At 61.8% G+C, this 22,354-nt stretch overlaps 1 protein-coding gene across 7 annotated transcripts in view; it reads left to right on the top strand.

Moving 5' to 3' along the window:
- The window catches only part of KIF21B (kinesin family member 21B), a 47,718-nt gene that overhangs the window by 5,740 nt on the left and 19,624 nt on the right, over positions 1-22,354 (top strand). For 4 of the 7 annotated variants that reach the window (XR_008663683.1, XR_008663682.1, XM_055319500.1 and 1 more), the window contains exons 2-15: positions 7,348-7,570; positions 7,890-8,072; positions 10,849-10,998; positions 11,081-11,215; positions 11,599-11,766; positions 12,106-12,221; positions 12,679-12,874; positions 13,932-14,121; positions 15,851-15,914; positions 15,995-16,213; positions 16,536-16,617; positions 17,023-17,140; positions 17,929-18,120; positions 20,593-20,792. Coding sequence is in view for 3 of the 7 variants with exons in the window: in XM_055319500.1 (XP_055175475.1) it covers positions 7,348-7,570; positions 7,890-8,072; positions 10,849-10,998; positions 11,081-11,215; positions 11,599-11,766; positions 12,106-12,221; positions 12,679-12,874; positions 13,932-14,121; positions 15,851-15,914; positions 15,995-16,213; positions 16,536-16,617; positions 17,023-17,140; positions 17,929-18,120; positions 20,593-20,792 (2,236 nt within the window). In the remaining 4 variants the exon portion in view is untranslated. Of the gene's footprint in view, positions 1-7,347; positions 7,571-7,889; positions 8,073-10,848; positions 10,999-11,080; positions 11,216-11,598; positions 11,767-12,105; positions 12,222-12,678; positions 12,875-13,931; positions 14,122-15,850; positions 15,915-15,994; positions 16,214-16,535; positions 16,618-16,962; positions 17,141-17,928; positions 18,121-20,592; positions 20,793-22,354 lie in introns of all 7 variants that reach the window. The other 3 variants (XR_008663681.1, XR_008663680.1, XM_055319498.1) reach the window with 1 other exon arrangement.

The raw sequence follows: 22,354 nt of genomic DNA, 5'->3' as shown, positions 1-22,354 counted from the left end.
CCTGGGAGGTCATGGGAAACCCCTGCCAGCTGCCCCGAGAAGCCAGTGGGACGGGAGGGCCGTGCTGGAGCGCAGCTGAGCTGTGCTTCCGAGCCAGGCTCGCGCTCTTCCCAGGCTCCCTGCAGCAGAGTCCAGCGAAGGCTCAGGAAGGTCCTGCTCACAGCCAGGCCTGCGCACCTTCCAGCTTGGGTGGGACGGGGCCCGGCCCCCTCCCTTAGCTTCTCCTAGCATCTCCGCTCCCCAGCCTCCGCCGCCTCCCTGCACTCGGCCGGGCCTCCTGCTTCCTCCCGAGCCTGGTTTCAGCCTCGCTAGGGGGTGTCCTGGGGCACAGAGGACACCCTGATGGCCTAGGGGCCACGAACAAGACCCTACCCTAGGTTCCCTCTCCTGTTGGACTTCCTGTCCCTGGTTGCTACTCAGAAGCTACTGGCCAGGACTTGGATAAACTGAAAGAGAAAGGGCAAGGGCATCTGAGGAGGGAAGAGGGGTGGAAGGCCAGGTGCCCTGAGTTGACACCCCTAAGGCTTCCCCTAGGTTGTCTTGGAGGGTCTGCACCCTCTCTCCCTGTGCACTTGGGAACATGTTTGGGGGCAGAAGTCAAGCACAGAGCATTGACTGACCCATTTCACCAGTTCTGCTAGGGCCTCATAAACCCATGCTTTCTGACCCCACAGTACAAAGCCTCCTTGTTTGGGGGTTCTGAGCCAGCCCGGGTCTTTTCCTTGAAGGCAGTCTCAGGAGGACTGTGCTGGGGGAGGGTCTGCGAGGCCCTGAGAAGGTCCAGTGACAGGGCTGCACGACCCTCTGGCAATCACAGGTCTCCGGTGGCTCCCCGCTCTGAATCCCTGCGGCTGAAAGAGCCAGCCCCCCAAATTGGGTCTCACCGCCCAGTTCTGGAGAGGCATCTATGGGAAGATGCCTCTCTGGGCTAAGTCAGCTAAAAGCCCCCCCGGGTGTCTGGGAGCCAGACTCCCCTGAGAGAGCAGGGATTTTGCTTCCAGCCGCCTTCCCCAGAGCTGGCAGGCTGCCACGGGGAGGAGGAGGAGAGGATGCTCATTAGGGTGGGGGTGTGGACGCCCTCTTTCTGCTGCAGAGGAGAGCCGCCTTCCCCTTCCCGGGGCAGGGAGGCAGCCTCCCGGGTTCTTGGCTCCACGCTTCTCCATGCTCCAGGCCTCGGCTCTCTCAACTCCACAAAATGGGAAAAATGCTTTCCCAACAGAGTGCTCGGGGCGCTGCCGGCAGCCGTGGGCAGGATCCATCCAGGGATCCTCCGAGGGGATCGTTTTACTCCAGGCCAGACTCTCTCCTGCCCCAGCGCAGGGCCGCGCAGGGCCGCTCGCTGGACGCGACGCGGCAGGATTGGGCAGGGCCGGGTTTGGCTTGCATTTCATTTCCACTCTCGTGAATTGTGCGACTTCGGGCTGGTGAGAGTTCAGCTTCCCCAGCCTCCGTAAAATGGGGGAGATGCCCCTTGCTTCCTGGGCTTGTCAGGACGCATGACGTGTGTCCATGTGTGTAAATGAGCTTGACACGTAGGTTCCCAGAAGATGTGAGGTAGCTATGGCCCTGATCAGACAAGGCCCCGGAGTGCAGGATGCACAGAAGAAGCAAGAGTGGTATCGGTGGCTATGATTTCTGAGCAAAAGGATTCTGCGGACTCCCAGGCTCCCCTTTCCTGGGCTTACCCAGATCCAAGATCTTCTCGAGATCTTCTTCTTCGCAGGCAGGAAGTTCTTTTTGCTAGTTTATCTAAATCCCTCCTGCCATAGCTGAGTTCCCCTTTGATCTGGCTCTGTCACTGGGGAGGAAGAGCTGGTCCCTGGAGGAGGGTCACCGCCTAAGTGACTCTGAGTCAGGCCAGCTGGAGGTCATGAGGCTGTGTCCCCTGCCCTGCCCCCCAACCGCCCCACCAGGCACTTCCACACAACAGCTCAGCTCCAGGTGAGACCTGCTGCCCTGCAAACCCCTTGGGGCCGGCTGGAAGGGAGGTCATGGCATCTGACCACCTCCGGCCTGGGGCACCACACCTGGGAGCCAGCGATGAGCCTCCTCATTACTGTTTCTCTTTGGGGCTGTTCCACTAGCCTCTGGGGCCCCTTTCCAGGAGCCCATCAAGGCACGAAGGGTCCTAGAAAAAAAAAAAAAGAGCAGATAGGCTTATACCCCCTGGGGCTTCCCCCAAGGCATTTGTTAGGTTAGTCATTTTGGCCGCCAGAGGGGTAATTCCAGTCCAAGTCCTTGGTTCTTCTCAAAACCTTGGAGGGAGAGCCTGGTGACGGTGCCTCCCAGCCTGGAAGTCCCAGCGGGCACATTGCTCACGGGTGGGCAGCTATGTTTGCCCGCTAGCTCTCCCCGGCTCTCCTGGACTGAACCCCTGGGGCCGATGGCCAGGAAAGGCAGTCCTCCTAGATGACCTTGCTATTTATTACCTATGTGACCTTGAGCCGGGTTGACTTCCTCTGAACTCTCATTTGTAAGTTAGGAGCAAAAACAGCACCTTAGAAGGAAAGGATTCGCGTCGTGACGTAACAAGCGGTGCTTGGCCCCATAGGGTCTAGCGAAGAGGGCAGAGGGCAGCCTCGGTCGCCCAGCGAGGGGCTGTTCCCAAGTCGGGGAGCCCAGTGCGCAGAGATGTGAGGGGGCTCCAGGTGCTCGCAAGGACAGGCGTCAGGAATCACAGACCGTGTTACTATAATTCTAAGAATTTTCCAGGACTCGGAACGGCTCGTGCTTGGTTATTTTACTCTCCCAGCTTGTTGCCTCTTAGTGACAAGACTCTTCAAATAGGAAGAGCCCCGTGAGCTCCTAACTAACTGGGGGTGGGGACAGGTTAGGAGCCAGTTCCACCTGAGGTGCTGGGCCAACCCTTAGGAGGCCAAGGTCACTGGGCCCAGCCCCCGGGTAGTGTGAGGTCACTGAGGAAGGCTCGGGCTGAGGGAGCTACCCCAGCCCCCCACACCCCCAGCCCCCCCCCCCGCCGTGGGTAGCGGGGTGGGGCCCTGGGCCCTCTCTCTGCATCCCCCCTTTCGCCCCGTCCTCCCCGCTTCCCCAGGAGGGGGGAACTGCTGAGCTCAGCTGTCAGCTCTCAGGGCTTGGGTTTTGCGGCCTGTGTCCCAAGGGGGGGGAGTGTAGCGACGGGGGGGGGGGGGGGGGGAGCCGAGCCACCATGGGACATGAACCCCCCTTGCTTCCCCTGCGGGGGGGGCAGCGATGGGGGTGGGGGGAAGCCAAGCCACCTCAGGTCCCTTGGGCCCGGTGCCCACTGCTTCCCCGGCAGGGGCGGGGTGGGGGGATAGTAAAATAACCCCCACATCACACCCGCTGCCGCTCAATTGTGAGCGGAGGAAGCTGGGGCCGCTGTGCCAGATCCTGCCTCTGAAAGGCCCGGGCCTCCCTCCGCGCGGCGCCTGCGGTGCCAAGTGCACAGAGCCGGGCTCTGTCCTGTCCGCAGGTTCCGGGAGCCCGGGCCTCCCCACCCGCGGCCGGAGGGACCGAGGCAGACATCGCCGGCCGGGGCTCGGGTGATGCGCCCCCGGGTGAGATTCCTGAGGTCCCGGCACCCAAGTGACTCCAGATGTGTGGCCCCCAAAACCACTGCTGAAATGCGCCGCCGGCCTGCAGGCCATAGTTTGCGATTTGAGTTTTTCAAAGATTACATTAAATTATAATCTGTCTTGATTACCGAGTCTTTTCACACCCCATTACGCTTGGCACTGGTGGCAAATACCTCACCTCGGGGTAGTCCTGGACCGGGTCCCCAGCTCCCGGGGTTCCGTGGTTTCCTTGCAAGACCCCAGGACCCGGTTTCCAGCCCTGACCCCGCCTCCCATGCCCCCAGAAAGAAACCTGGTTGTGAGTGGCTCCCCTCCCTGCCGCCCTGCTTTTTTTTTTTTTTTTAAAGATTTATGTATCCACGAGAGACCCAGAGAGAGGCAGAGGGAGAAGCAGGCTCCCTGCTTGGAGCCCGATGTAGGACTCAGGACTCTGGGACCCCGGGGTCACGCCCTGAGCCCAAGGAAGATGCTCAACCCCTGAGCCCCCCGCAGGTGCCCCCCTGCCGCTCTGCTCTGCGTTAACGTTAAGGGGAAGCAGGAAGCCATCTCCTTCCCCTAATCTGTCTGCGGGCTGGGCCGCTGCTGCTTGGAGGGCGGCCTACAGAAGTGACCTCACCCGGGTGGGGCCAGGAGAGGAGGCTGCCGGAGGGGAAGGTGATGCAGTTCTTAGAAAGTCAACACTGGGAAGAGATCATCTAGAGGACACGGGAGAGGCAGTGGCTCACGGAGCAGGAGTGTGGGGGCAGAGGTCCGTTGAGGGCCCCCCCACCCGCCCCGACATCAGGTCGGCTGTCTGGTCCCCTACCTGTGGAGTGTGGGTTTGAAGGCTGCACTGGGCGGGGGGTGGTGGGCAGTGAGCCCCAGGATAGCTGGGACACGCTCCCTGCCCCTGCCGGATGGCAAGCCCCAGGGCAGGGCCAGCCGGGTGTCCGGCCCGGGACACACGCAGGACAGATGTAGCAGGATTCCTTCCAGGGCGCCTTCCTGGCTCCGATGGTGGTTTTGTGGGAGGAAGCTTATCTGTCGATTTGGGGATGGAGAGCTTCCCAGGCAGGAGGTAGCGGGAGAAGCAGGAGAGCCTGTAGGCTTCGTGGCCCCGCGGAGCAGGAACTGAGGCCGACCTTCGAGAACTTACTGTGTGCCTGGGACTTAACCACCCCAAGCCTCAGCTCTCTCCTCTGGAAAGTGGGTGTCGACGTGCCTAGCTCGCTGCATCACCTGGTGAGGTCTGTGGCGGGTGCCTGGCCCAGCTAGCACATGGAAAGCACACCTGGAACCTGAATTCTCTGTCTTCTACCTCTGGTTACTCATTCAAGTCCCCTTCCAGGGACTCACACTCTCCCCCTCGTGCGGGTCGTTGCTTTGGGAATTAGTGACTCTCCCTGAACCCGCATCCTGTTTCCCAGCTCCCCGTAACTCGGGGTCACGTTGCTCACCCCTCTGTACCCTGAAAAGACCCCGGTGCTTAGGATGGGCCAGCCCGGGCCTGGCTGGCTCCCTCTGACCTCAGAGGACCCCTGCGCCAACATGCGCTGGGTCCCACATCCCAGGACGAGGGGCCCAGGGTGAATGCCTGACCGGACCCTAAAACTCTGGAGCCCCTCTTCTACATCCTCTCTCCCAGACTGCTCTTCTGTGAGCTCTCTCCCCCCCACCCCGCCCCCGACCCCCTCGTGCTCTTGGGGCTGGTTGTTGAAGGAGAGGCTGCCCCTCTCACTGATGGGCTCTGACGGGCAGGGCTGCTGCTCCCCCTCCCGGGTTCCCTCTGTCTCCAGGGATCCTGATTCGATTTCCTCCAATCACCAGCATTGCCATCTGCCTGGGGTAATTAAATGGTATTTGAATTGGATCCAGAAATCCTATCACAAGCAGCCCACATGGTAGGGAGGGTGTCTTCCGGAGTCGGTGCTCGCTGGCAGTGCTGGAAGCTCCCCAGCGCCGCCCGGGCCAGCCCCTTGGCTCACCTGGGAGCCGCTGGACTCCCCGGGCAGTACGTCTGCGGTCCTGGGCCCCACAGGCCTGGAGCTCCAGCCTCCTCCCTGGTGCCCCTGCCCCCCGGGTTGCAGCTGGAGGAGCCCTTCTTGCCCCCCGAGCCCGGCCTTCCTGCCGCAGCGGCCGCGCACACACTCCCCTTGCTGCCTGTGGCGGCCCGGGCGCCACCTCATGCCTCGTCCACACGCAGGGAGGGCACCACTCGCGCAGCCGCCGGCCGTGCCTAGCCCTCCCTGACATTTGCGAGTGCGACCTTGTGTCACTTGCCGTGCCGGTGGCCGAGGTAGGAGGACTGCGGCCCGCTTGCCGCGCCCCCTCTTGTTGGCGGGTCGAGGTTCTGGTCTCCAGGTCCGGGGAGGGTGAGCAAGGATCAGCGGCTCCCTTCTGGGTCAGAAACCAGCTGGGGGGGGGGGGTGGAGGGGACCCTGAGAAGCTGGGTTCTGATTTCGCCCTGAGCTGCACCGGCTGGGCGGGTGGCGGGCGGTGAGGGTGCTGCCCTTCCATTCCCGTCAGCCAGGCTGGGGAGAGCCGCTGCCCTGGAGGACCTGCTGACACCCGAGGGCAATCACTCCTGAAGGAACCCGGGCTACCCGGCATGTACGGCGTGGCCGTGGCCCACGAGGTTCGCCACCCCACACCCCGCCCAGCACCCCCGGGCTCGCTCTCTCACAGGCCACGTGCTCGGGAGCACCTCCGCCGGCCTGCAGCTCCGAGTGGGCCTTGGGGGCTGGGGCAGCCCCAGACAGGGACAGGATGGCGACTTGGTGGCCCTGGCTCCGTGGCTGGGTGCCCCTGGGCCCTGGATGCGTGCTGGCCGGGCCCCCTCGCTCTTTTCTTCTCTTGGTAAATGTTGGCTTTGGGGAAGGGAGCCCGACAAGCAGCTCATTGTGAGCGCCTGGCCCATAGGGCTGGCTTGCGGGAGCCCAGGAGCTTTAGCGCCAAACCCCCCCCCCCTTAGGCGGTTGGGAAGTGCTTTCCCGTCCCCACAGCGCATGCTCACCCTGCACACTTGGTTGCCATGGGGACCCCGCTGCCGCTGCTTAGAAGAGGGAGAAGGTGGCTGGATGGAGGTAGCCCTACTGTGGTTGCCCCCAGGCTGGCCCCCACTCAGCCCCGGTGCCACTTTTCTTCCCCTCGGAAGGGAGCCCAGCGGGATCTGGGCTGCAGTCCCCCCCCCTTCTAGAGGTGCCTGCCCTTCAGGCCTGGCAGGTCCGGGGAGGACCCGAGCTGCAGCATCTGAGGGAGGCTCCGCAGCGGGAGGATGCTGGGGGGGCAGGGGCCTGGGCCTCACCTCCCAGAAGGGGGCAAGCTGCCTTCTCTTCCCCATCTGGGGACACTGACCTCTAGGGCTCTCCGTGCAATCAGGAGCGTGCGCTTTGACAGCAGACCCGGGTCTGGCCCCGTCACATCCCACACTACAACCCCGAGCAAGTCACTGTGACTCTCTCGGCCTCCATTATCTCATCTGTAAAATTAGGCAAATAATACGTACCCACAGATTCACAGTGAAGAGGACCTGCATTCGTCCGCGTGAACTACTTTTGACTCAGAGCCGATGGGTGGGACGCTTGATGGATGCTGGCAACCGCTCGATAAACGTCTGCGGGAGTAGATATTAGGACTACGGTTGTCATTATTATTGTGTCGTTACAAAAGTTGCCTTGGTCCTCTGGGGAGGCTCCTGAGCTGCTTTCCTTGTCTTCCAGCTTCGGGGGGCGGGAGGGGGCAGGCAGTGGAAGCTTGGCCCCGCGGGGTCTGCAGCTGCCGTGGGTCTGACCCACAGCTGTCCCCTCCCGAGCAGGATTCGGCCCCAACTGTCAAAGGAGAAGATTGAGGGCTGTCACATCTGCACCTCTGTCACCCCCGGGGAGCCCCAGGTCCTTCTGGGGAAGGACAAGGCCTTCACCTATGACTTTGTCTTCGACCTGGACACCTGGCAGGAACAGATCTACTCGACCTGCGTGAGCAAGCTCATCGAGGGCTGCTTCGAGGGCTACAATGCCACGGTGCTGGCCTACGGGCAGGTAGGCCGCCCGCCTCCCCCCACGGCCCTGCAGCCTTGGTCTCCCCGTCTGGTGGGAGAGCGCGCCCGCCCCTTCGGAACACCTGAGGTGGAGCGTGCCGCTGCCACCACCACCGCCACCACCACCGCCACACTGCTGGTGACCCCAGGGAGGCTGTCCATCCCAGGGGCTTCTCCAGGGTGTGGCTTTGGGACAGGGAGGGGCGGGTGACCCAGTCTGGGAGGCAAATGGTAGGGGAATTGGGCCTGGCCCGGGGTCCAGGCCTTGCTGGTGCCCCCTGGAGGGTGCTAACAGCCGCCTTCCATCCCCGCCGATGCAGACAGGAGCCGGGAAGACATACACCATGGGCACCGGCTTCGACACGGCGACGTCAGAGGAGGAGCAGGGCATCATTCCCAGGGCCATCGCACACCTCTTTGGGGGCATTGCTGAGCGCAAGCGGCGGGCACAGGAGCAGGGTGTGGCTGGGCCTGAGTTCAAAGTCAGCGCGCAGTTCCTAGAGGTACTGGGACCTTGGGGGGGTGGGGGGTGGCAGGAGGTTGGGCTTGTCCCCGGACAGTGGAATGGGCCTAGGGGAGCCATGGCAGCGTCTGCAGCTGACGAGGGTCCTGCTGCTGGAATATCCAGGCGAGACTAGCAGACCCCTTGGTGGGACACTCTGGAGAGAAGGGCTGAGTCATCGAGGACCGTTAAGATCCTTCAAACCCTGACGGATTGTCAGCTCTGACACTCGTTAGCCGGGTGACCTCGGCCACGTCATGTCACCGCTGCACAAAGGCTGTGGTATCTGTTTCCTTTCGGGTTTCTGCAGCTGGCACGGAAGCATGTGCCTGGCACACAGTGAGAACTCTGGGTCTTGCCCATCCTCTGGCCTCTGCGGGGTGCTCCCCAGCCTCAGAGCAGCCTGTCCTATCCCTTTCTGGCCGACGTCCTTCCTGACCCTCTGACGTCAGCACAGGGAGTTCCTCCAGAAGGAGCCTTTTTTTTTCTTTTCCTTTTTTTTTGCAACTGGTCCTGCCTCTCTCTGGGAGCGTGTCTGCGTGCCAAGGCCAGGATTTTGGCATCTGGGGACTTTGGGGGGGGGGGTAGAGGAGGGACTCTTTGGCCTATCAAGACATCTCTCAGAAGGGTCTCTAAGAAAACAGGTGCATCTGGATACGTCTCACAATGCCTGACTTCCCAGGCTCCTCCTCTAGGACTCTTGAAGCAGGTGGCTTCAGTTCTCAGCATCTGAAAACCCATCCTGTAGGCCACCCCCTGTCCCGGCTCGGGGGCATTTGCCGGGTATGGGGCTGCCCTGGGCTCTGACTGGACCCAGGTTGTCCTCTGGAGGAGGATGTGGCTCCAGCCCTCTCTAGGTGTTCCATGGCCCACCCTGCCCACGGCACCACTATTACTCCCTCCTGGGCACTCAGAGTGGCTGCTTTCCCCTTCGGGGACCCTGTATTTTAGACTTGAGAGTTTTTCTTTGTCCTGCCTGGACTTTTGCTTCTGAAAAGTGACTGCCTCTGTGTATGTGTAGGAGTGTGTGGTGTGCGCGTCCAGCGCTGTGTATCTCTAGAAGCTTTTCCATCTCTTTGTTTTCTCCTTTTTTCTATCCTGCTGCCATGGGGATCCCCAAAGAGTAGGGCAGTTCCTAGAAAACTCATGCCAAAGGGTGAACCACAAGGAGTTAAATGATGCCACTATGCCTGTCCCGACAGGCAAGCAGACAGACAGACAGACAGACACCATGGCACCCACGTCTGTCTGCACCAGTCCCTTCCGTTTCCCCTTCCCCTTCCTGTGGAGTATTTCTGTCCCTTTAAGGCATCAAAGCCTCGGATGTCGGATGTCAGGGCTGCAGCCCGCCCCTCCCCCACAGGATCCTGCTGGCAATCGCTGGAGCTGCCCTCCCCCTCCCCCAGCACACTCCTCAGCCCCCCAGCACATGCCTGAGCTCCCAGCCCCCAAGCCCCCAGCCCCCCAGCACACTCCGCAGCCCCCCAGCACACGCCCGAGCTCCCAGCCCCCAGCATACTCCCTAGCGTCCCAGCCCCCCAGCACACACTCCAGCCCCAGCTCCCAGCCCCCCCAGCACACTCCCCAGCCCCCCAGCCCCCAGCCCCCCAGCACACTCCCCAGCCCCCCAGCACACACCCCAGCCCCCCAGCCTCAGGTCCCAGCCCCCCAGCACACTCCCCAGCCCCCCAGCCCCCAGCCCCCCAGCCTCAGGTCCCAGCCCCCCAGCACACTCCCCAGCCCCCCCAGCCCCCAGCATGCGCCCCAGCTCCCAGCCCCAAGCCCCCCAGGACACTCTCCAGCCTCCCAGACCCCCAGCCCCCCAGCACACATCCCAGCCCCCCAGCCCCAGGTCCAGCCCCCCAGCCCCAAGTCCCAGCCCCCCAGCACACTCCCCAGCCCCCCAGCCCCCAGCCCCCCAGCCTCAGGTCCCAGCCCCCCAGCACACTCCCCAGCCCCCCCAGCCCCCAGCATGCGCCCCAGCTCCCAGCCCCAAGCCCCCCAGGACACTCTCCAGCCTCCCAGACCCCCAGCCCCCAGCACACATCCCAGCCCCCCAGCCCCAGTCCCAGCCCCCCAGCACACTCCCCAGCCCCCCAGCCCCGCCCCCAGCCCCTGGCCCCCAGCCTGGGGAATATCCCAGCCCTTCAGCAGGTGAAGCTTTCCCTGCCCTGGATTCCAAGCACAGGAATCTCCAAGGCTGAAACCATGTGAAATAAAGTGGCTGCTCCCGGCCGGGCCACCTCCCCCAGTGGTCTCTCCAGCCCCTCCCCAGGATGCCAGGTCCCCGGGCAGGCACTCCTGGCCACTTTCCTCTTTCACTCCATCACCTCAACCCCTAGGGACCATGGGATCAAGTCACGGCCTCTACTGTCCCCTCCCTCATCTTTTCCCAGCTTAGGAACATTATAGCTTCTGCCCTAAGTATGGTCCTATCACCCTCATCGACATCTAGGACCTGAGTCCCTTTGTCCCCTTTCTGTCCTCAGTCCCCTGCCAAGATGAAAGCTGCTGAACGCAGGTTCCTTGGGGAGTAGGAGCACAACCTCACTATAGTTCTGCCCAGGACCCATCTGCCCCCCACTCCTGCTCAGGAGAGAGATCCTAGAATCCAGAACCCAGAGGGGACCAGGGTCGGCACATTCGCCTCCCGGCTCCTCAGTGTCCACATCTACAGAACAGAGCTGGTTTATAAACATGGGAAAGCCCCCCCCATCTCCTGGGGCCCCATGCCGTGTGCCACACGCACCCAGCAGCTGTTTCTGCCCGCCCCCCAGCTCTACAATGAGGAGATCCTTGACCTGTTCGATAGCACCCGTGACCCTGATGCCCGCCACCGTAGGTCCAACATCAAGATCCACGAGGATGGCAATGGTGGCATCTACACCACAGGTGTCACCTCCCGCCTCATCAATTCCCAGGAGGAGGTGAGCACCCACTGGAGGTCCGGGGCAGGCAGGGGTGGCTCGGTGGCCAGTCCGGTGTCCTCACCTGTGCCTCCCTCCCCAGCTGATCCAGTGCCTGAAGCAGGGGGCCCTGTCCCGCACCACGGCCAGCACCCAGATGAACGTGCAGAGCTCCCGCTCACACGCCATCTTCACCATCCATGTGTGCCAGATGCGCGTGTGCACCCAGCCCGAGCCAGTAAGGAGCTCACGGAGGCCCAGGAGCTAGTGCTTCTGGGGGGGCTTCTCAGGAGGGCAAGAGGAGGCAGGAGCCACGGATCTGAAGCTAGCAAATCTGGGTTTGGGGTTTGCCTCTGCCACTTGCTGATTTTTCTTTTTCTTTTTCTTAAGCCTCAGTTCCCCACCCGTACAATGGGGGTAACCTCTAGGTTGGGAGGGATGAACGGGAATCAGGCATGTGCAAGCGCGATGCGCACTGTCACGTGCTCTCACGTGCCAGGGGAGAGGCGCCCTGCAGCCTGCATCCCCCCGCACAGCATCGCTGAGGCACAAGGGCTGAGAGCAGAGGCGCAGCGAGGCGGGCCGGGGGCCTGGTGAGTCAGATGCCAACTTCTGCTGCAGGTGAATGAGGCGGTGACTGGGCTTCCTGAGGGCACCGCTCCCACCAGTGAGTATGAGACACTCACCGCCAAGTTTCACTTCGTGGACCTGGCTGGCTCCGAGCGGCTGAAGCGGACGGGGGCCACCGGCGAGCGGGCCAAGGAGGGCATCTCCATCAACTGCGGCCTGGTAGGCACACAGCGGGCCACCAGCCCCGGCAGCCAGCTCAGCTCAGTCTCAGACCCTTGCCAGACCCGACGGGCCCACGGCTGCCCGTCCTCCTTGGGCCTCTTGCTGGCTGCCGGCCGGGGCCCCCGTGTGTCACTGCTGTTAGGTCACTGGTCCTTTGCCCTCACCCTTGCCCCACCTTCCTGGCTTCACCAAATGATCACATCTGCATGTAAACCCGCTCAGGGAGCTTGAGGGCTGCTGGGTCATTGAGGCAGGAACCGTTGGCTCGGGGGCTGTCTTGTCCCGACTCCCTCTCTCCGCGAGCGCCACTCAAGTCCCGGGCTCTGTCTCCCACAGCTGGCCTTGGGCAACGTGATCAGCGCCTTGGGGGACCAGAGCAAGAAGGTGGTCCATGTGCCCTACAGGGACTCCAAGCTCACTCGGCTCCTCCAGGACTCGCTGGGGGGCAACAGGTACCCTAAGGCCGACATCCGGGGGTGGGACAGGGGAGGCAGGAACCTCCTGTAGGATCCTGCTGTGAGGGTTTGGTTCACGAGGGCCTTGTGGACGAGGAGGCCTTCCTGCTGCGGGCTGTGGGCTTGGGAGGCGGGAGCCTTGAGGCCGCGTGACCTCCGGCCCGTGTGATCAGACTCAGTTCCCTTGTCTGCACCACTGGGAGACGTAGAGGCCAAATGGGGTGCAGGGGGAGCCGCTCAGGAGATACAGAGCCGGGACATGTCTGTGGGTTACTGCTGTCGGGAGGCACCCTGGGGCCAGGGGGCCAGGGCCATGTCCTGGGGTACCCAGCTCCCCCGGGCATTAAGGCCGGAGAGGTATGGGGGGAGCAGCAGCCCCGCCCGGAGTGACGCCTGCAGGGGCTTGGCTGTGCCCCTCGAGAGGCTCACCCCCTGCCGCCCCCCCCGCCCCCAGCCAGACCATCATGATCGCCTGCGTGAGCCCCTCCGACCGGGACTTCATGGAGACGCTCAACACGCTCAAGTACGCCAACCGGGCCCGCAACATCAAGAACAAGGTGGTGGTGAACCAGGACAAGACGAGCCAGCAGATCAGCGCGCTGCGGGCCGAGATCGCGCGCCTGCAGATGGAGCTGATGGAGTACAAGGCGGTGAGCGCGTCCCCGGGGCGCTCCCCCTGCAGCTCCCTGGCCTCCCCCACCTCCCCACCCGCCCCGCGACTCGGGGTTCACCTGGGGGCATCGCCCTGCCGGCGCCCTGAGAGGAAGGAGGGGACGCGGGTGTTCTCCTGCACGAGCTCGTGCGCAGGACGGGTGCCCGGTGCTCCACCTGTTCCGCGTGTGCTGGATGTGCTACGCTGGGCCACACGAGACCCCTAGACTGTGGTGCAGAAGAAGAGTAGTTGGTGGGGCCAGCGTGGCGGGGGCAGGGCGGAGGACAGAGCTGCCGTATTCACTCGGGGCTCAGTCAGGGAGGGCCTCATGGAGGAGCGGGCCTTATATATGGAGCCTGAGAAATGAATGAGATACCGTCCAAAGCAAGCGGAGCAGGCATTCGGGGACGCAAACAAGCCGTGCACAGAGGAGCGGAGCTGGGGAACGGGGGTGCTTCTTGGGGAAGCGTCTAATTCCATACGACTAAGGCAAAGGGTGGTCGCTGCTAGGGGCCCCCGGTGTGAAGCTGGTGCACCAGTGGGATCGGGCTTGGCTTGCCCTTTGTTCTAAAAGAATGCAACTTAGCTGCCTCCCTTTCTGAAAGTCAGGGAATTTCTTTCCCGAAGAATTTCAAGATCTAACAACATTAGCACTAGGTTGGCCGGGGAGGGCAGAGCTGCTGACCCCTTTAGACAGAGTCTGGGACTCTGTTGGCTCCAGTCCCCACCACTCCCTGTTGTCTCGTACTGAGGCTCGTTTACTCATTTGTGCCGACCCCCTGGGCCCGCAGGGTTTTGGCCCTTGGGTTACACTCGTGGCAGTATGAAGGTGGGCGGTGGGAAGGTAGGGGAAGGTAGGGTTGGGGGAGGCTTGGAATGGCTGGCCATAGAACTTGGACTTCCGGGTTGTCAGGGAGAGCCCTGGGAGACAGGTGCCGTGTTCTAGAAGCCGTGGAGTCGGGGGGAGACCGGCGGTGCTGCTAGGTGCATCGTTAACCCCCCCCCACACCGTGAGCTCTGGCACCTGACTGCCCCCTCCCCGCCCCTCCTCCCAGGGCAAGAGGGTGATCGGGGAGGATGGTGCCGAGGGCTACAGCGACCTGTTCCGGGAGAATGCCATGCTGCAGAAGGAGAACGGGGCGCTGCGCCTGCGGGTGAAGGCCATGCAGGAGGCCATTGACGCCATCAACAACCGCGTCACTCATCTCATGAGCCAGGAAGCCAACCTGCTCCTGGCCAAGGCCGGTGAGTCGGGGTGCACCGGGCCAGCTCGGGACCCCCCCGCCTCCTCATACCCACCCTAGGATATTAGGCAAGCTGGGTGGGCCAGCCAGTTCACAGATCAATGCATTTATGAATTTTTTCCAATTGATTTTTTTTTAAGATTTATTTATTTTGGGGTGGGGCGTAACAGCAGAGGGAGAGGAAGAAAATCTGAAGCAGACTCCCCACTAAGCCTGAGGTCACGACCTGAGCCAGAATCAGGGGTCAGATGCTTAACTGACTGAGCCACCCAGGTGCCCCCCCAATTGATTTTAAACATTTTTTTTATGACCACAAGCAATAAATGATACATCCTCCTTGCTTAACGTGCGTGCATACCGTAAAGGTTAAAGTGCCCTCTCGCTAAACTCTCCGCTCCACGTCCTCCCTACTGAGAAGTAGCCCCGTGCACATTTTCCCACACCTTTGTCGGTTCCTTTGCTCCAAGTGTGAGTGTGTGAATGTGTGTTCGTATGTACGTACGCACACAGGTGTGTGAGTACATGCCGCCCTTTGTTTCTCTGCATATGAGATGATGTGTATTGTCCTATGACTTCCCCCTGTCACTTGGCATTATGCCTTGGAGGTCCTTGCATCATGAAAACGTAGAAATCTACTCCATTCTTGCAAACTGCAGAGGGTTCCCCCGGTGACGACGGTGAACACCGCTCGCAGCCCTCTCTGGCTGGGCTTCGTTGTCTCCGATATCCTGCCGTCACCGCCAGTGCTTACGTATACCTGTCACATGGACGAGTGTTTGCTTGATGTAGATTCCTTTCAGGGAAAGGCCCATGTGTACTCCCCTCTTTTTTTTATCAGAATAATTTATTTGGGGGATCCCTCAGTGGCTCAGCGGTTTGGCGCCTGCCTTTGGCTCAGGGCACGATCCTGCAGTCCCGTGATCAAGTCCCATATCGGGTTCCCTGCATGGAGCCTGCTTCTCCCTCTGCCTGTGTCTCTGTCTCTCTCTCTCTCTATGTCTATCATGAATAAATAAAACCTTTAAAAAAATAAAATAAAATAAAATAAAATAATTTATTTGGGATAGCCCGGGGGGCTCAGTGGGTTAGCACCGCCTCCGGCCCAGGGCCTGATCCTGGAGACCCGGGATCGAGTCCCACATCAGGCTCCCTGTATGGAGCCTGCTTCTCCCTCTGCCTGTGTCTCTGTCTCTCTCTCTCTCTATGTCTATCATGAATAAATAAAACCTTTAAAAAAATAAAATAAAATAAAATAAAATAATTTATTTGGGATAGCCCGGGGGGCTCAGTGGGTTAGCACCGCCTCCGGCCCAGGGCCTGATCCTGGAGACCCGGGATCGAGTCCCACATCAGGCTCCCTGTATGGAGCCTGCTTCTCCCTCTGCCTGTGTCTCTGTCTCTCTCTGTCTCTCATGAATAAATAAACAAATAAAATCTTTAAAAAAATAAAATAAAATAAAATCATTTATTTACTTATTTGAGAGAGAGAGAGGGGATGTGTACAAGACAGGGGAGGGAGGGGGAGAAGCAGGCTCCCCGCTGAGCAGGGAGCCAGGATGTGGGGCTCCATCCCAGGCCCTGAGGTCACCACCTGAGCCCAAGGCGGCGGCTTCCCGACTGAGCCCCCCAGGCGCCCCCCCTGTGCTCCCCTCTGGGAGGCCGTGGTACGAGACCACCAGTTCCGAGCCGCAGAGCTTAGCGTCCCTGAGCCTCCGTGTTGTCCTCTCCAGGTGATGGCAACGAAGCCATTGGCGCTCTGATCCAGAACTACATCCGGGAGATCGAGGAGCTGCGGTGAGTGAGCCCCCGGCTGGGCGCGTGCGGGGCCTGGGGGGCCGAGGGCCGCCCCCCCCAACACTGGCTCCCCCACGCAGGACGAAGCTCCTGGAGAGCGAGGCCATGAATGAGTCCCTGCGCCGCAGCCTGTCCCGGGCCTCGGCGCGGAGCCCCTACTCCCTGGGCGCGTCTCCGGCTGCCGCGGCCTTCGGGGGCAGCCCGGCCAGCTCCATGGAGGATGCCTCGGACGTGATCCGCCGGGCCAAGCAGGACCTGGAGCGGCTCAAGAAGAAGGAGGTCAGGCAGCGGAGAAAGAGGTGAGCGAGTGCGCCCAGGGCCAGGGCCGGGTGGGGGTCCCAGCAGCGCGCCGCCTCCCGCGCTGGGCGGCGCTGCCCGGGGCCACTTGGGGGCCACTTGGGAGCGCACCGAGCGCCTCCGCTCAGCCTCCTGGGCGGGAGCCAACCGCCTTCAAGGCTGCACCTTCCCCCAGGGAGGGACGGGCTGACCCAGGGCTCATGGGGATGGGCGTGGAGAGGACCAGAGGATTCTCTGCGCAGTCCCGGCCCCCTCCTCCGTCGGGCCCCACCGCCCCCTGCCTGGCGCTCGAGGCTGACCTGGCCTACCCTCCCCCCTGGGCAGCCCCGAGAAGGAGGCCTTCAAAAAGAGGGCGAAACTGCAACAGGAAAACAGTGAGGAGACGGACGAGAACGAGGCTGAGGAGGTGAGGACCGCGCCTGTGCCCTCCCCTTGGGGGCAGAGCAGGGGCAGAGCAGGGGCGCGGTTGGGTCTGCCTCCGGTTGAGTTGGTCCCTGGGCTCCCCATAGGGCCGACAGGGCGGGGGGTGGCCGCGGCGATCTCCCCTGTTTCCCACCTCATCCCGAATGGGCGAGGCTGGGGGGAGGCCGTCCCCGAGGGGCCCTGCCCAGGCTGTCGCGGCAGCAGGCGGCACTCTTTCGGGACTAGGGGTGGGTGCAAGGGGTGCCGACCGCGGTCTGCCCCAGTCCCCGCCCGCTTGACACCCTGAGGCCCGGTCCAGACGCCCTCCGCTTCTGGGCTCTCCCCCGAGGCCAGGCCCAGGCTGAGCGAGGAGGCCCCCTGGCCACCCCTAATGCTGCTTGGTGCCCAGGAGGAGGAGGAGCGAGACGAGAGTGGCTGTGAGGAGGAGGAGGGGCGTGAGGACGAAGACGAGGACTCGGGCAGTGAGGAGAGCCTGGTGGACTCGGACTCGGACCCTGACGAGAAGGGTGCGTGTGCCAGGCTGGGGCGGGGGGGCGGGGGGGTGACACGCCCAGCGGCAGGTGCTCGGGGCGGGCTTTCGTTTCGCACGAGGCTCAGAGAGACTGCGCAGACCCTCCAGGTAGAAGGCGCTGAGCCAGGTGCCCGCTGAGCAAGGGTGAATATGCATGTCCAGGGCCTGGAACTCCAGACCTGACCCCTGCGCTAATCACAGTAGCAGCGATAGGGGTGGGGGCGCTCGTTATCCGCTAGGCGCTGCTGAGCTGTCCTCCACACGGCCTGGGGCCTCCAGGTCTCCCCACGACCCTGTGCAGAGGTGCCCGGAGCTCCCCCAAGCTCAGGGAAGTCTAGGGACTTTCCCCAGTGTGGCCGATGCAGAGCCAGGCCTTGAATGCAGGTCTGGCTGGAGCCGACACCCACTCCTCCAAATGGGGACACCTGCCGTCAGGGTGGAGGGTCAGCTGTGCCCTGCTGCCATTGCTGCCCCGCCGCCCTCCTCACCTGGCCTGGGTCCCGAGCCATCTAGGACACGGAGACGTTGGCCTCTGTGGCTCTGGCGTGGCGGGGCTGCTGGGACGCCCAGACCCCCCCTTCCCCGCCTCGCATTTCTGTTGTGTCCCCCTGCCTGGCGGCCCTTACCTACCCTGGGATGTACCATTTCCCGCAGCCTCTGGTCACTGACCGGTCACGGCTCGCCGCAGGGAAGCCCCCAGCAGCTCCGCCCTGCCCTGAGCCCGTGGCCCTGGACTAAGCCTGTCTCTGTGCCCCCCACCCTCACCGCCACCCCCACTCCCAGAGGTGAACTTCCAGGCAGACCTGGCCGACCTGACGTGTGAGATCGAGATCAAGCAGAAGCTGATCGATGAGCTGGAGAACAGCCAGCGGCGGCTGCAGACTCTCAAGCACCAGTATGAGGAGAAGCTGATCCTGCTGCAGAACAAGATCCGAGACACGCAGCTGGAGCGCGACCGCGTGCTGCAGAACCTCAGTGAGCCCCCCCCCCCCCGCCCTCACCTTCCCCCGAGGCCCCTCCGCTCCTGCAGGCCCCGCCCAGCAGCTGGCACCTTTGGGACCTACCCCAGGCTTCTGGGCACGGGCTGGGGCCCTTTGACCCACTGTCAACGAGGCCTTGTGTCTTAAGTCTACTTCTACGCCAAATCTTCCATTTATTATTCACGTTATTTCATCAGAGCCCTTTATTTCCTTAGGCACATGGGCACCTCCCTCCCCTTTTTTTTTGTTTTTTTCCTGCATTCAGTCCCTTGAGCATTTTCCTTGAAACCCATTTACAACCCGACTTGTCACATTCTATCGTCTTCACACTGCTCTGAGCACACGCGTTCGAGGACCTATTCGATCCTTCGCTTACTCAGCAGACATTTGTTGACTCCATCTCGCAGAGCGGGCGTTATCGTAGGTGCTCGAGGAGGTGGGGGAGCAAATCCCTGCCTCCTTCTGGTGGGGAGAGATGCACATAAGTAAGATACGTAAGCAGAATCTGTACCGTGCCCAATGGAGATAAGTAGCATGAAAAAAAAAAAAAGCAGAACAGGGAAGGAGGACAGGGTGTGGCGGGGAGAGGATTGGGAATTTATTTATTTATTTATTTATTTATTTATTTATTTATTTAAAGATTTGATTTGTTTATTCATGAGAGACACAGAGAGAGAGAGAGAGAGAGAGAGAGAGAGGCAGAGACACAGGCAGGGGGAGAGGCAGGCTCCATTGTAGGGAGCCCGATGTGGGACTCGATCCCGGGACCCCGGGATCACACCCTGGGCTGAAGGTGGCACTAAACCGCTGGGCCACCCGGGCTGCCCTCAGTCTGTATTAGGAGCAGTAGTGTATATTTGTAAGATAGCTAGGTCGCCCGAGGATTGGAGTTTTATAAAGGGTGGTCGTGGAGGACGTCGTGGAGACATGTGAGACGTGAGCAGGCCCGGGGGAGGTGACAGAGGGCGCGCATGGGGTGAGCACGGGCTGAGCCTCCAGGCAGAGAACAGAAGGTGCCGAGAGCCAGCGCCGGGAGCACCGTGCCTGGCATGTTGGTGGGATGATAAGGGGCGGACGGTCAGAACATAGTGAAAGGGGACAGTGGCAGGAGCCAGGATGACAGAAGGAAGAACTACGGGACCAGGTCATGCCCGTCCTTATGATGACGTGGCTTTATTCTCTGAGGGAGATGGGCAAGTGTGGAGTTTTGAGGGAGGAAGGTGATGTAGGTTTTGTTTTTTTTTTTTTTTTGAAGATTTTATTTATTTATTCATGAGAGACACACACAGAGAGAGGCAGAGACACAGGCAGAGGGAGAAGCAGGCTCCACGCAGGGAGCCCGATGTGGGACTCAATCTCGGGACCCCAGGATCATGCCCCGGGCTGAAGGCTGCGCTAAACCGCCGATCCATCCGGGCTGCCCAGGTGATGTAGGTTTTAAAAGCACATGGGGAGAATTGGGGGCTGCTGGGGGAACGAAAGTGGTGGCTTGAGGCCGGTTAGGAACCTGTCAGTAGAGATCCTGGTGAATCATTAGGGAAAAGAATTTAAGAGAAAAGAACAGGGCAACCCGGGTGGCCCAGTGGTTTGGCACCGCCTTCGGCCCGGGGTGTGATCCAGGGGTCTGGGGATCGAGTCCCACGTCGGGCTTCCTGCAGGGAGCCTGCTTCTCCCTCTGCCTGTGTCTCTGCCTCTCTCTCTCTCTCAGTCTGTCATGAATAAATGAATAAAATCTTTTTAAAAAAAAAAAAGGAAAGAAAAGAACAGATCCTAGTGAAAGAGGATAAGACTGGAGGTGGTGGGGAGTTGTCCCCGTTCTGGACACATTTTGAAGGTAGAGACAAAAGTTTTTATCGGTGGGGTGGAGGATACAAGGGGAGCCGAGGATGTCTCTAGGCTTCAAGGTTCTGGAAGGGTGGTGGTGACGTCTGCGGAGATGGGGAAGCCTGCTGGGCTGAGGGCGACAGAGATTGGGAGTCTGGTTTTGTGCCTGTTAAGCCGGAGATGTCTGCTACGCGTCTCCGTGGAGACACCTGTTGGCATTTCGGGCAGCAAAGGTCAAGGACAGAGAACAGCGTATTGCTTCTGCTCTGGCGCACGTCACTGCCTTCTTACTAGCTCTTTCCTCCCCCCTGGCCTGGTCCTTTCCTCCTCCAGTCATGGGTCAGAACCGAGCCAGCAGGAGTGACCCACGGGACCCTCGTAGGAAGCTGGTGTCTGGGGGGCCCAGAGACCTTGAGATAAAAACACCCCGTCTAGGTCCACTAGGATGTCGGAGCAGGGAGCTCGGCATCTTCCACTCCGATCCCCTCATTGCATAATAAGAAACGGGCACGCAGAGGGCTGTGACGTGCCCCAAGGCCTGCAGTGACACTAGAAGCCAGGCGCCTGCTCCCCACCACCCACCCTCCGAGCCCGGAGCGTCTGGGGGCGCTCAGGGCTGACAGGCACCTGTTGCCGCCCGCAGGCACCATGGAGTGCTACACGGAGGAGAAGGCCAACAAGATCAAGGCGGATTACGAGAAGCGCTTGCGGGAGATGAATCGGGACCTGCAGAAGCTGCAGGCCGCGCAGAAGGAGCACGCGAGGCTGCTCAAAAACCAGTCCCGCTACGAGAGGGAGCTGAAGAAGTTGCAGGCCGAGGTGGCCGAGATGAAGAAGGCCAAGGTAGGGGCCGGGGGCGGCCCTGCGATGTCCTCTTAGAACCCACTCACCGTGTTAAAAAAATAATCATCGCGGCGAGTGTGGACGGTCTCCTTGACACACAGCCGCGTGGCGTGACTCAGCCTGTCCTGGGCCCGGACGTTGTGCTCTGAGCCGGGGCCTAGTCTGGGGGAAGCCAGCTGAGGAGCTCCAGGGCCGCTCTCACCCCCGCGCCCTGTGGTGGGACCCCGGGTAGCTATGGGGCCCGGTGGGGGGCAGCCTTTGCCTGGGCAGTGATACCCGCGGTTAGCACCGTAGGGATGCTCACTGCGCCGGGCTCTAGGCTGGTTGCCTAACGTGGTGAGCGTAGCCGGTCCTGTTCGTCTCCCTGCTTTGTGCATGGGAACATGAGGCATGCAAAGTTGGGCAGATGCCCCCCCCCGTCTAGGGGGACACCGCTCCTCCCCAGGAGCCTCTAACCCCTGGCCCCAGCCTGGCCCCAGCGGGTACCACGTCTCAGGTTCGCCCGCAGCTTCCAGCAGGCCGCGGTTCTCGGCTCAGGCTTGGGCGGCTGCGCTCGTTGCCAGGCCTTTGGGAAAACACGCATTCGGGACCCTGAAGACCCGGCAGCGGCAAGCCCTCCTCTTTGTACACTCATCCCTGCAGAGCCTGTGCTTGGAGAGAGGAGCCCTCCCCACCAGGCCTGACCCCCTTAGAGCCTCCCTCCCTCCCTCCCTCCCAGGCAGCGTCCTCAAGACTGTCCTCAGGGCAGCGCAAGCTGGTGACATTCCTGGTTGCGTCTGAGGCCCAGTGGCCGGGGAAGGACCGACCTCCCCGTGACTCATTTCCCTGTCACTTGGGAAGTGTCTGAGGCCCTGCTGCGTACGTTGCACTGTCGCGCTCTGGGCACCAGGACGTGGCCGGAGGGGCAGACGCAGGGCCCCGGGTGCGCGGCTGTCTGTCGGGTTGGGCGTCTCCGGCCACGTTGCTGGTGTTTCTGTGCACCTGCCACAGCTCTGCCCACCCCAGCTTCCGGGCTCTCCACGCTTCACCACTGGCTTTGCTCTGGGCCGGCCAGCTGGCATCTCGGGGGCTATAGTAAGAGCTAGATTTGGGGGCAAAATGACCTGGGCCAAATTCTGACCGTTCACCAACCAGCTTTGTGACTCTCAAGTCGTTTGTTTGTCTCCCGGAGGTTCCTTTCCTTGTTTATAAAACGAGAACGGCCGTGCCTCCCCGCCCATGACTGTCACAAGAGCGCTGCCTGGCGTAGAGCAGGTTCTCGATACGCGCTGGTGGCTTACACCGTTGTCCCGTGAGCCTGGCCCTGGAATGTGGCTTTGACCGTCCCCTCAGCCCTGCCTGGCGCTCAGCTGTCCGTGGCAGAGAGAAAAGTGCTCCACCCAGGCGGGGTAACCTGCCTCCCGCGACCCTGGGCTGGTCGTCGAATGGCCACACTCAGGACAGGACGGTGGTTCTGGGAAAGGGCCACCAGGGGCCGTGACGTGTGCGAGCGAGCGGCAGGGGTAAAGCTTGCCGAGTGGTCGCACCTGCTCAGCCGGGCCGGCAGCGAGGCCCCCCTTCCC

This window comes from Nyctereutes procyonoides, unplaced genomic scaffold (assembly GCF_905146905.1).
Source record: "Nyctereutes procyonoides isolate TBG_1078 unplaced genomic scaffold, NYPRO_anot_genome, whole genome shotgun sequence".
Classification (NCBI taxonomy): Eukaryota; Metazoa; Chordata; class Mammalia; order Carnivora; family Canidae; genus Nyctereutes; species Nyctereutes procyonoides.
Note: the sequence above shows the minus strand (reverse complement) of the source record. Positions and strands in the feature narration are given on the sequence as shown.